This window comes from Phytophthora sojae (assembly GCF_000149755.1).
Source record: "Phytophthora sojae unplaced genomic scaffold PHYSOscaffold_5, whole genome shotgun sequence".
NCBI lineage: Eukaryota > Oomycota > Peronosporomycetes > Peronosporales > Peronosporaceae > Phytophthora > Phytophthora sojae.
The window spans coordinates 4652215-4664767 of record NW_009258119.1 but is presented as its reverse complement, the minus strand read 5'-3'; the positions used below and the strand labels follow the sequence as shown (position 1 = coordinate 4664767).

The 12553-nt window shown below is 56.8% G+C and overlaps 7 protein-coding genes across 7 annotated transcripts; 2 read left to right on the top strand and 5 right to left on the bottom strand.

The window, feature by feature from the left end:
• Positions 1–41: 41 nt before the first annotated feature.
• On the bottom strand, positions 42–548 carry PHYSODRAFT_504906 (hypothetical protein; the record flags this gene model as incomplete). The annotated part of the gene is made up of 1 exon (XM_009531273.1): positions 42–548. The coding sequence occupies one exon, from the start codon at positions 546–548 to the stop codon at positions 42–44; it is 507 nt and encodes a 168-aa protein (XP_009529568.1).
• Positions 549–716: 168 nt separating this feature from the next.
• On the top strand, positions 717–1973 carry PHYSODRAFT_315985 (hypothetical protein; the record flags this gene model as incomplete). The annotated part of the gene is made up of 5 exons (XM_009531272.1): positions 717–853; positions 943–1378; positions 1604–1649; positions 1721–1831; positions 1903–1973. 5 exons carry the CDS (start codon positions 717–719, stop codon positions 1971–1973), a joined length of 801 nt encoding a protein of 266 aa, XP_009529567.1.
• An 80-nt stretch (positions 1974–2053) lies between these two features.
• On the bottom strand, positions 2054–5022 carry PHYSODRAFT_263020 (hypothetical protein; the record flags this gene model as incomplete). Its single annotated transcript, XM_009531271.1, has 5 exons — positions 2054–2701; positions 2781–2872; positions 2945–3922; positions 4012–4526; positions 4595–5022. The coding sequence occupies 5 exons, from the start codon at positions 5020–5022 to the stop codon at positions 2054–2056; spliced, it is 2661 nt and encodes an 886-aa protein (XP_009529566.1).
• Positions 5023–5742: 720 nt separating this feature from the next.
• Positions 5743–6408, bottom strand: PHYSODRAFT_315983 (hypothetical protein; the record flags this gene model as incomplete). Its single annotated transcript, XM_009531270.1, has 1 exon — positions 5743–6408. The coding sequence occupies one exon, from the start codon at positions 6406–6408 to the stop codon at positions 5743–5745; it is 666 nt and encodes a 221-aa protein (XP_009529565.1).
• Positions 6409–6787: 379 nt separating this feature from the next.
• Positions 6788–7159, bottom strand: PHYSODRAFT_334020 (hypothetical protein; the record flags this gene model as incomplete). Its single annotated transcript, XM_009531269.1, has 2 exons — positions 6788–7048; positions 7136–7159. The coding sequence occupies 2 exons, from the start codon at positions 7157–7159 to the stop codon at positions 6788–6790; spliced, it is 285 nt and encodes a 94-aa protein (XP_009529564.1).
• A 1091-nt stretch (positions 7160–8250) lies between these two features.
• On the top strand, positions 8251–8959 carry PHYSODRAFT_508446 (hypothetical protein; the record flags this gene model as incomplete). Its single annotated transcript, XM_009531268.1, has 3 exons — positions 8251–8337; positions 8405–8537; positions 8613–8959. Coding segments are annotated over 3 exons (567 nt in total), but the record flags the coding sequence as incomplete, so codon positions are not given.
• A 1215-nt stretch (positions 8960–10174) lies between these two features.
• PHYSODRAFT_263156 (hypothetical protein) lies at positions 10175–11572 on the bottom strand (the record flags this gene model as incomplete). The annotated part of the gene is made up of 2 exons (XM_009531267.1): positions 10175–11244; positions 11377–11572. The coding sequence occupies 2 exons, from the start codon at positions 11570–11572 to the stop codon at positions 10175–10177; spliced, it is 1266 nt and encodes a 421-aa protein (XP_009529562.1).
• Between the last annotated feature and the right edge of the window lie 981 nt (positions 11573–12553).

Genomic DNA, 12553 nt, shown 5'->3' with positions numbered 1-12553 from the left:
GCAGCTATGGTTGGTTGGTTGGTAGGTATCAATCGGCCTACTTACTCCTCGTTGGCGACGAGGCGTCTGCGCTCGTCCAGCTTGTCGCGGTTGAGTCTGGCCACGAACGAGTCCCTCTTCCAGCGCTGGCGCAGCCTGGCGTCCTTGGCGCGCTGCACGAAGCGCTGCTGCGCCTGCTGCTCGGCGCGCTGGGCCCAGTCGGTCGTGGCCGCCTCGGAGAAGGCGCGGTCCCAGTCGCGCAGCGCCACGCGCTGGAACTGGCGCGCCATGTTGGCCACCGAGTCGGGCCGCTCGTCGTCGCGGTTGAACTCGATGGCGTTGGCGAACAGGAGCAGCAGGTCGGCGCGGTACTCGCTCGGGTCCGCGTACTCGTCCGCCGCGAGCTTGGCGCCCATGGTGCCCAGGTCCATGGGGTGCGTGATCACGTCGAAGTACGTCGGCACGTTCAGCGCCACCGGGTCCACGGGCTCCAGGAACGGCCACGCCAGCGCGTGCCGCGTCAGCTCCGCGTGGAGCTGCGCGCATCGAGCTTGCATCTCTGGCGGCATCATATTGATGCTGTAGTCAATCTGATGGCTCCAGACTGGAAGTGGAAGTTCCAGATGTATTTTGAATCGGTACAGATAATATAAAATTCACCCATTTTCCAAAATGGGTCTTTGTCTCCCGCGCGCGAAATTAGGTAGTTTTCAAAGTCTTGGCTCGAAGCGGGTCCCATGTCGCTCAAGAACCTCAAGCCGATCACCATCAAGCGCAACCCGTCGCTGCCGGACGGCTGCCAGCTCTTCCCCATCGCGGACAAGTGGGCGGAGCTGCTGCCCGAGCGCGTGCCGCTGCAGTTCTCGCTCTTCCGGTGCGTCTGCAGCCTCATGCTGCCAGTGTATCAATCACACTCATCTAACGTTGACTTGCTTGCATTGTCGATCCTCTGCCGCTATCCAGCTACTTGGGCTTCTACGTGGCCTGCACCAAGAATGGCAAGTCGACCGTCGTCAAGTCCCGTGCAGTGGCGGCGCTGCGCGTGACCATCCAGAACGAGGACAAGGTGGTGTTCAACGAGAGGGTGGGCACCGCCTTCCCCAACGGCGTCTACTACGTGCAGGACATCAGATTGGAGAACGCGGGCGTCCACACGGTGTGCGTGACGGTGGAGGGAGGACTGGCCGACGACCTGGCGCCGCTCGTGCTCAAGACCCAGGTGTTCGAGTTCATGGAGCTGCACGAGTGCCCCGACCTGGAGAAGGGCGCGTACCAGCCGCTGCGCGAGTTCGTGCTCAACTGCATCAAGAACGGACACCGCGAGCAGCTGCGCGACGACTCGTTCCTCGAGACCTACGTGCGCACCAAGAAACACTCGCTGCGCAACATGGATGCAAGGGTGGGTACTGGATCAAACGCTACTGTAGCTGCTATTGTGTTTTACTCTAACGCTGATGATGCGCTGATGTAGTGGTGGCTGAAAGCGTTCGTGGAGCACACGCTGGATCGTGAGGAACGTCAGAGACTCCTGCAGATTAACGCCGCGGTATGATACCCTGACGCGGTTTTTCTTCTCTGCTAATGAGTGGCGTTTCGCTCATGTGTACTTTGCTTTTGCTTGTAGAAAAACTCGTGCCGGACCACACACAAGCGCAAGCAAGATCATCCGAGTGAGATGATGTCACCATTTGTTTATCTTTGTCAATTGCTTTGCCACTGATCTATGATGCTGTTCTCGTAGGCCGCACGGCAGACAAGAAGACCCATGATAACCTTTTTGCACGCCGAAAACGCGACTGGAAACGTGTACGGGCAGGAGACTTGCGGATGTTCACGATTGAACCGCTGCACGGTGAGGACATCCCACCCACACTTACAACGGATACAAGTGTGACTGATGTTTGCTTCTATTTGTCTTTTCAGCGGGGGCTACCACCACGGTATACAGCAGCAAGGAAATGTTCCGCCAGCTAAGCCTCTACGCTCAAGTTTAGCTGTTCCCCGCGCACTTGCTTCTCAGTCAGCGAGTAATCTAGCGTACGTCTACATACTAGTAATACACTCACATGTCGGATTAATCGGAGAAGAATGGCACTGAAATCGTAAACTCGAGCGACGGCGCAATCGGCATCTTCGCAGGGTTCTCGAAAGCCGCCTCGTAGTACTCCCAAAGCACCAAAACGTACTGTGAAAGCGCGCGCTCAGCATAGGCCTCCAGTTCTCGAGGGAAGTAGCGTCTCGCAGAGGGTTCTCCGTCTTCCGAGCTATTCTGCCGGTATTTGCCAGGGTTCATTTGGTCCGCAATCATCTTGAAATTCGCATCCAGCTTGCTTGCAATGGAAAGATCCACAGATAGTTCTTCGTCGACGAGACTGTCCCGGAACACAGCATCACCACCGCTGCGGGTACGTCTCAAGCGCGCGCTGGCATCCCAGTTAGTAAGACGCTGAAGTGCCTTCCTCCCAACGGCTGCTTTCTTCGCCTGGTCCATCTCGCTGTCAGCAGTGGGGCGTAACATAGCCTGCGCCAGCTCGCTGAGGTGACTCAAGTAACTTAGCGCAGGCGACGCAGCCGACAAAGTCGACCCATTGGATCTTGAAGCTGGGCCCACTTCGAAAAACGGGGTCTGGGCAAGCAGAATTCGGTCGGAGGCACTCGGCAAGTCTAATCGATTAGAAGCCGAAGTCTTGAACACAATCATGTAGCAGAAGATCTTCCGAATCTACGCAGCGTAAATAGAAAACCGAAGGTAAGTTAATTGTGCGCATATTTTCACATAAACCTAAGCAAAGCCATCTCACCTCTTCGTTCCAATGCAAAAAGAAATGGAAAAAGTTCTCGCGCAAAATGAGCTCCGCCACAAGCCGCTTACGAGCAGTGGTAGGCAGTAAATCTGCAGAAATGGCGAGAGGTCAACATTAGTCTAGGGGACTTACCAGCACATCCATAGCCATTATGCACGTACCGATACAGTTGTAGATGCAAGTGAGGACTTTCAGCAGCGTTTGGACGTGCGAAGACTGAAGAGCACTGCGCATGCTGCTCAGGAAATAATCCCCATCAAAAACCGCTCCCAAGCAGTGGCGCACGCGACCTCCAAACTTCCCGGCGGTAGCCCCAGCCTCCGTTGCAGCAGGCATCGCAGCCATCGAGGCGATCTCAAGCATGCGTTGCAAAATTCCAAAAGAATAGTTGACACTTGTAGGATCGAGGATGTTGGTGCTCTCCAGAATGACCTTCATCAGCACATTCACTAGTGCCTCGTTCTTCAGCACCTCGCTTGCCGCGTCCAACACGGTGTCAATCTCGCGATCATTCCAGTAGTCTTCCCACGGATCGCTGATCTTGCCTTCGATTATGGAGAGAATCCGGTTAACGGAGGGCAAAGCCGACGAACCTCCACTAGAGCGCGCCCGACGCTGACACATGCGCTCGAAAACTGCCACGTACAGACGCACGAGAGCAAAGTAACCGGGCACGCAATGCCATAAAATGCGACCGTCTGCGTAACGATGATTGCACCAACTGCTCACGTCACTTAGCACAGCAGCCACAAAGGTCACAGCCGTGAGGTCATCTCTTCCTGGCGATCGGACCCGATCAACGAACAGGTCCAAGCCGGCTTCGATCTTGTCTTGAGTTGTCACAGCTAGCTTCACGAACGCATCATTTTGCAGCTTGTGTCCAATGTAAAGCAGAGGGAGCTGGTAAATGAAAGTGACCTCTTGCTCCTCGCCCACCCGGTTCATTCCTTCTTGGAATACAGCTTCGAGGGCCGCCGCGATGGATTTATTGCTGGAGCCCCTTCTCAGCATATCGAGTGGAATACCCGGTGTGCTGCCACCCTTCACAGGCACCACCAGTCGATCTGTTCCGCGATTTGACTTGTACTCCGAGAAAGACGAGAAGATCTCGAGCTGCAGGTCGACTCCACTGATGCGATCTGGTCGGCACTTCGATTCTACAATAACACTCGGGAGTCAGTTATCCGTACACAACACATTACAGGGTTTCGTCAAAATCATTCATTACCTGAGAGATCGTTCCAGTGGCGGCGATACTGTCGAGGACTGCGCAAGCTTCCAGAGATGCTTCCACGATGCCGACGCTTTGCCTTGGGGGGACGAGCACCTGCTCCATTCTTCAGATTCCCATTTGAACCATTGCTGAAGCCGTTAGTTGCACTTTGAAGACCGTTCGTCTCGCCCTCGAGTTTTTCCGTGCACTGCAGCACAGCTTCCAGCAGCTTGGGCGTGGCGAAAGGGAAGCGGAAGTACACCGCCGTGTAGACGTGAGCTACGAAGAATCTGTGCTCTTCCGCCATGAAGCGCACCTTGCGGATCTTGACCGAGCAGAAGCGCACGCTGCGTTCCAGCAAGCGGATGTACCGCTTCGACACGAGCGAGTCCAGATGCACCTGCTGTCCGTCCAGCGGGTATCCCTCGATGAACTCCACTCGGCGACAGATATACACTGCCGCCTGCATGTACAGCGCCCGGCAGCGATTGCGCACAGGCACGTGGTCGACCATATCCATCAAGTAGTCCCTATCATGGCAAAAAATCCGTCAAAACTCACGCTCAAAACTCGTCATTCCCCCCTCAATTCCACGTACCACAGGTCAAGCAACACCGTCTGGCCCACGTGTAGCGGCAGCATCTTGTTAAAGTACGAGTGGTAGGTGAGTTTGCGGTCCCCGGAGGCTCCGGCGCTGCCTCCGTTGGACGCTTCGGCCGCCGCGGCCGTGCCAAAGTCCAGGTAGAAGAAGAAGGGGCGGCGCAGCAGATCCAGCGCCTCGGCCAGCGCCAGCATCTTCTTCTCCAGGCTCCAGCCGTTGAGCTCCGTGGAGCGACCGGCGCCGTTGAGCACCATGGGCTGCGTGGGGCGCATGCTGCCGTTGCTGGAGATGGTGGGGGCCCCCGGCACGGCCGAGATCTCGCGGTTCTTGGCGATGTTCTTGAGCTGCTGGTGCAGCTGCGCGTTGAAGACCAGCCGCGCCTTCTCCGGGTGCCCGGCGGCGCGGTACAGCGTCGCGTCCGCCATCTCGCGCTGCTCGTCTTCGTCTTGGAAAAGGAGGGGCCGTCTGAATGATACCCACAGCGCGAGGGGAAACTTTTTTATCTTGGGTTTTGTATGCTGTTCCGCTAGTTACGATTCCTAGTTCCGTTCGCCTACCCGACTATCGACTGTATCGACTATCGACTGTGAAGCATTTAGCGCCGACTATTTACGGCAAGGCCTCGTACGTGTCAGAACGGGGCCCAAAGGGCGGCGCGGTCGAGTACCGTGCCGTATCCGCATTTCGACGCTCGAGGCTGCCCTCAGGGGGGTTCGGAGCGCGCTCGGACGACGGCAGCGTGGATTTAGGCACTCACGCGATTTGAGCTCGCCTTTTGTACACCGGGAGTGCTTCAAGCCGTTGCCGTTGTTGCCGTTGTTGCCGTTCGTGTGCAGGTCGTCGTCGGGCCGGCGGATGAGTGCGCCGGGGCCGATCCAAGCTTTTGTACCGCGTCCCATCCGGGGATTTCGTTCCGCCCTGAAAGTCAAGCATGGAGTCCATGCTCGACTGATGGAGCGTAAGTTACACGAAAGTGGGGGAGGTCGATGAAGTGCTTCGAAGTATGCACCGGTACTGAAAGCATATTCAGAATCATGGCGTAGTGTTGGTTGGAAACAAGCATTCGTATCGTATTAAATAAGTCTATGCCAAATAAGTTAGGAGTGAAGGGGGCCTTGCGATCGGCCCCGCCGCTGAAATGGAGCTCACTCGTTCCAGAACTCCGAGAGGTTCTCCTGCGGGATCTTGCGCGAGGCGCGCAGCACGAGCATCTCCTCGCGCACGGGCTCGGACACGTCGTCGCCCTTGCGGTCCATGTCCTCGGCGAAGGCGACGGCCACGTCGTCGTTGAAGCGCACGGCGCGGCGCGGGGCGGCGAGCTCGAGCTCCTGGATCTTCTCCACGAGCACGTTGCGGCCGGCGTTGGCCTGCTGGATGACGACCTGTCGCCGCTTCTCGCTGACGCTCTCAGTGGCCTTCTCGATCTTCTCGAGCACGCTCATGGCGCGCTCCCAGTGGTTCTGCAGCATGAGCATGAGCGCGTGCTGGCGCGAGGTCTGCAGGAACGTGAGCGCCTTGCGCACGTTCTCGCAGCCGGTGACACTGGGCCAATGCGTAGTGGCGGTCGTGTCGATGGCGGCCTCGATAACGGGCGCGGCCGCGACGATCTCCTCCTGGTCGACGGCCGCCATGGACGCGCGGGGGGACGACTCGATCTGGCGCTTGCAGACCTTGAGCAGCGCCTCGCTGGTGGCCGATTCGCGGGCGGCGGCGCCCAGGTCCTCGACGCCGGCGCTGGCGGGCAGCGACGGCCGCACGCGCTTGAGCAGGCGGCGGGACAGCTCCTGGACTTGCACCACGCAGGACGTCATTGGGTCTGTCGGTCTGTAGTAGCTGCGGTGGCGGAGTATAGGACAGTGAGCCGCTGTGTGTGGCACGCACAACGTCAAATACAAAGTGCAATCGGCAGAGACTCGCAACCGTGCCTTTCGTTTCAGCGACTCTATGGCGGCGGTGCTACTGCTCAGCCGGCGGGCGCCCCGAGCCAAGTGGCGGCGCTGAGGTTCGGGCAAGTTGTGTGGGCGCGACGCGCGACTTGGAATGGCAGGCTGGCCACAGCCAGAGACCGACCGATTGTGGGCCGGAAGTTCCGCAGCACAAGCTGGCCGGGGCCAGCATGTTTTCGGAAAGCCGCAGCCGCAGCAACGAGGTCCGCTAATTGCACCCACACACAGCGCCCTGCTGACTGTGTCAAGCGGAGCGCAGGTGGTGCGGCCAGGTGGCTGCTTGCATGGGCGCGATCGTGGCGGAAGCCGACCAGAGAAGAGCTGCCATGCCATGCCACGGTCTGATGGCTCGACGCCGGCACGCCGCAGCCGCAGAGCGCAGCGAGAACAGCTGCACCGCGGAGCTGATCCCGCTGCGGCGACTTGGTGCGAGCTGCGGCCACACATGGGGCTCTCGCGTGAGCGGAACATAGGTGGCGGCGCCGCTCTTGAGGTGCGACTCGCTCTGTGGACGGGCGAGTCAAGGATCGGACGGTCGCAGCATGCTGTGGCTAACGACGGCGGGCCCACCCAGCGCACCATCGCACCGCACGCGATGTGAGACCGGCTTGGTCATCTTCTGGGCGTGTTTGCGAGCCCGCCGCGTGGACAGTCCCAACAATCTCAAAGCACTAACGGGCAACCTCGGCCCCCCGAAACCGCGAGGCAAAAATTGCCGCCGTGAGCAAAGCTCCGACATGAGCCGCGCCACGTTGGCCCGCTCGCCCCATAGGGGTGATAATATTGTGCTAACTTAAAAAAATCACCAGGTGGCCAGGCTCAACTCGAAGCCATGTACACTGCGGCCGCATTACCTGCGGGCAGATATGTGCGTCGAAGTAAGCAAGTAGCGTTGGCAGCCAAAATGGTATTAGGCCACTCCACAATGAAACCAGCACGTGTGGGTGTTGTGCGCGCAGCTGTCGTCTCAGCCGCAGTTTGTCGGGCCTGCGTGGGCCAAGGGATGGCTATGCGTGGCCAGTTGGCAGTGCCGACTTTGGCACCCGATCTCAGGCATTGTCCAGCAGGAGGACACTGAATGTCCACATTCAATGTGGACATTCAATGTGGTAGATTTATATGGTGTGGTTCACACGATATTAATCTATCGCACATCGGCGGTGAGCCAAAAGGTCTGAGAATGCTGAGAGCTGCCATGCTGACTCGAGCGGCGGTGATCTGCGTGCTCGGCGCTCTATTAGCACCGGCATCTGCAGCGGTCGCGTCTCCTTCATCGGGCCTGCGTCAGGTAGGTCAGCCGCATTCCGCGTCACCCCTCTGCTTCCTCAGAGCGAACGCATTGCGTGCGTCCATCGTCCTCGACCTCATCTCCTCTCTCTCTCTCGTCTCCTCCCTCTCCACAGGTCATTGTGCTCTCTCGCCACGGCGTGCGCGGCCCCTATGGACTGGGGACGGAGTCTCCGTCGGAGGAGCTGCTCAAGCAGTACGTGCGCAACCCGAATCTCGAGCTGCCGCTGAGCGCCAACGCCTGGGGCACCTCCGAGACCGAAGATCCGGCGGAGATCGTGTCGCCCAAGCTCACCAAGCACGGTTTCCGCGTCGTGGAGCGCATGGGGGAGGCAAGTGATTACGAGCGAAATGCGGCGATCTGGTCCGTCATGTGGACACTGACCTAACTCCTTCCTCTGCGGAATTTCGTTCGAGCAGTACTTTCGAGAGCACCTCTACCAGGAATTTTTGAACGCCACGTGCAAGGAAACCTTTGCATATGCTGACAATAATCAGCGAGACAATGTAAGTGGTCGCTGCAGGTGGCGTATCTGGGGGAGTTCGCGATCTAAATCCGGCTCGATGCGTGCAGCTGACAGCGATCGCGTTCTTGAGTGGACTTTACCCGCTTTGCAAGGAGCTTGTGCCGAGCACCAAGGAGACCGAGCTATTGTTCGAGCAGGGTCAGGATCCTACCACCAACTGCCCTGTGTGTTCGAGGGCCGGTACGTATTGCTGCCGAACGACATCGTGCTATGTTGAGGAAAAACTGATTCGTTTGCTCTTGATAGTGTATGAAGGAATAACGGGAAGTAACGACACGAGATTCGTGCTTCAAGAGATCCGTGACGAGGTGGCAGAAGTCGACGAGCTGTTGCAGTGTTGCGCGCCTTCAGTCTGCGACGCCAAAGACAAGTCTGACAACGCGTCCGAGAGCTCCGCAACGTGTGACCTGTTTGACATCCCCACGACGTGGAATGGGGCATTTTACTTGCCCTGGAAAGACACTCTTTCCAACGCCGACTATTTCTCAGAGTGGTTGCTCCTGCAGAGTCTCAACAACATGAGCCTACCTGCCGAGCTGACATTTGAAAAGATCTTATCTTTGGCGAAGATCCACGAGGTTTGGCCCATGTTGTTGGTCTAGCCGTTCGCTCTGGTTGTACTGACCCATTGTTGTCGTTGTTGCAGACGCACATGGATCTCATCACGAACGAGGTCAACTCGGCAAGTTTTGGCGCCACTCTGCTCGCTCATCTGACGGCCAGCTTTGAACAAAATATCTTGCAAAGGCCTCTGCCTGTTGCAAAAGGCGAGGGGCCCCATCTTCGACAAGGACCTGACAATCGGCTACTTTACTACGCAGCCCATGACATCAACTTGTTGTATGTTCGCAATCTCCTAAGGTACGTCAGTTGTGACTACAGTGTGCCATTACGTCATGCAAAGGCGTAGCTGCGATGTATGTATGTGCTAACGCATTACATGTATGCATAGGCTGCAGTGGTATACGAAGGGATGGCACCCTCATCAGCCAGTGCCTGGAAGCATGCTCGTGTTTGAGTTGCACGCCACTCCCACGCCGAACGGCCAGACCACAGCAAACACGTCGGAATCTCGGATCTTAAATTCTGCAGACGCGAGTAATGCGCGTATTTCGTGGCGTGCAGACGAAAGTGGCAACGTTGGTGACAACGACGAAAGCCGCTTCTACGTGAAGCTGTACTTTGTCGCGGCTTCTCCCGAACAGATTCGCAATGGAGACCAACTCTCTCCTGAGAACGTGAGATCGGTATTATCTATTTTTCCACGAGTGACAACATGTCTGACACGTATGATTGCATGAACAGCCTCCAGACCGCGTCCAAGTGATCATTCCGTCATGCTCAGGGGAGGTCAAAGTTGGTGATGGGGTCTCAGATGTCCGATGTCCGTTCTCGACGTTCAAGAAGCTAATCGGAAAAACACTCAAGCACGTGTGTGTCGCGGATACGCTGCGTCCATTCGTTGATTCACTGACCCATGATCAGGGCACAACGTACAATTCGACCCTGACGGCCTCAACTGCGAGTGATCTAGCCCGTGCTTTCGATGTTGCAGCCGCCGATACGTCGAACCAACAGCCGCATGCCGTTGCTGTGTTCGAGACGCTACTGTGGTCCCTCTTCGGTGCGCTGATCCTCTGCTTCATCGCGCTTTTGATTCGTCATGCCGTCAAACGCCGAATGGAGCACCAGAAGTATGGTTCCATTCCGATGAGCAACCACTAAAAAGTGAAGATTTGTTGGACTGCCAGCAAAGGTGGTTAGTTGTGTGAACATGAATAAATTTCTCCAGTGCTCAACGCTCCAGTCTCAACCACCTAGCTACAAATATCAGCAGTGAAGTGGTTCCCAGCGTCGTTAATCGTGTCCTTGACAGCTTCGTAGGTCATGAGAATGGTGCCGAGTGTTACCGATGCGCTGATACAGAGGATAATGATTGACTGACGCCCCGTTCGACGAACGAAGCCCAAAATCATCACTTGCGATGCAGAAGTCACCACGAACGCCACCGCACACAGCAGCAGGGCCCAGTCCCAAGCAATCATCTTGAACACTGCGAACTTCGCTGTAGCGGCCGCCGACGAGTACAAAATCATCAGCGCCGTTGTTGATGAAGCCACCTCCGGCACGATGCCCAGCTCGATCATGATGGGGCCCGTGATGATACCTCCGCCGACACCGAACATGCCCGCAACAATACCGGCAACGGCACAGCCCAACGGGAAGTACACCACGGTCTTCTTCGTCCATTGGATGTCGCCGTCGACGTACTGGTAGCTGACGGCCTCTTTACGCAGGTAGATTTTGTGCAGGTAGTGCGACGTGAAGAAAACAAAGGCAACGACCCATGGGACCTCAATCAGCAGGAGGATCCAGTAGACGACGCCGCCGCAGTCCACAGAAGCATCGCCGATACTGGTGGCCACGACGCCAAGGAAGCAGACCAAGGTGGCGCTATGGGAGCCCCAGGCGAAGTGGCGTTCCTTCCCCAGAATCTGCGATCGGATAGCACCGTCTTCATCTTCATCCAGCACCGACTTGAGGGAGGATCTTGAGATGCTGAGACGATGTTCTTCCGCCATAATGTCGTCACTGGATGGTTGTGGCGTGCTAGCCTTGATGTAAACACTTGGGCTCTCCGGGTCGTCCGCCTTGGTCTCGTTTGCAGAGCTTTCGGCCCTCTTTTGGGCAACCTCCTGCTTGAACAGCCGGATGCCTCGTAGCGTCATGCGGGCGTCGCTAAAAGTGAGCACCACGACGAAAAGGAGCGACACGATGTAGCTCGGGATCAGCTTGTTGATCACTGCACCAAGGACGGTGCCGCCGATTACCACGGGGATCAATCCGAGCGCCAGCTCTGGGTCGATTAATGGTCGGTCCGCTGTCGCTGTCGCGCTTGAGCATGTTAAACCAGGTATTGGTCACAGCGCCGCCGAGGATGGCGACGTTGGAAATGGGCGTTGCTCGCTTGATGTCGAAGCCCATGATGAGGACCATGGCGGGCACGAGGATAACCTACCGCCGGCGGAGGAGACTGCGAGTCCGATGATCATGAACGCGATGGACAGCGCGTCGTAGGTGTCCATTTCGGATAGACTCGGGACTCCATCGTCGTCGTTGCTACTGTCGGCGAACGTCGCTGGGAGCAGCGCCGCTTCAAGCACTATGAGACCGGAGAGATAGACGTGGTCGTGCAGGCACGTTTGAACTGCCATTGCTGCTTGTCTTGTCCTTGGGAGCTGCAAATTAAGAAGTGAATACGTACCGGCGACTTCTGCGGCACACGATCCTACATGTGCATGTATGCAAGGCTGGTGCAGGTGCAAGACTTGCAGCAAGGTACATGTGTCGCAAACTGCAAGCACGAATAGCGTTATGAGCGTACTGTACTATAGAAATCGTCTAACAATTTCCCGAGAATGCAACAGTTTTGTATGTGTCGGCATTGCACGTTCGGCGGGCCCATGTCCGCCGAGCCTGCCGTCTCAATCTCGTGGCGCATGTCCTGCAGTGCTGGCCTTTTACTTCGGTTAGCATTGCCAAGTTGGCAATGCAATGCCAACTTGGAGCCGTTTCGATATCTTGCCTGCCAAACCTGAGCCAGGGAGCCGTGCGACTGGCGTGATCTGTCACTTGCGAAGTTGAAGTAATTAGAGCATGCCACCATGAACTGTTTGGTTTTGCTTTGTTGCAGACTCCAGAACGTGGTGCACCAAGAAAGCAGTGTTGCTGCTTTTCAACCAGTAGAACTCCGACAACTACGGGCACGAGAACCAATCCGCAAACCAGGGCACAAGGCGCGCATTTATAAATCTGTGTGTGGAAGCTACGCACGTACAGCCCGGGACCACCACCGACCCTGGCGCTGCTACCCTGGCACCCTCCAGAAAATCTTGTAAGCCGTAAGTTGAGTAGACTACTCTGGTCCTCTTACCCACACAAAACCGACTGGAGCCGGCAGACGAATAGGCTGCAACGCACGCGGTCGTTAGTACTGGACTTAGTTGTCTTCATGTACGTGTAGCCCTGTGCCTCTATCGGCCTCCACTAGGATCCGGCAACGAGCACACGTCATGGTGCAAGGTACACTGAAGGGAGATGGGTACGTTATCGATCGGTGTGAGTGATGGTTCTCGTACAATGATGTTTCTTCACTACGTTAGCACTAAATAGGTGTTGTTAACTATTTAAAATTG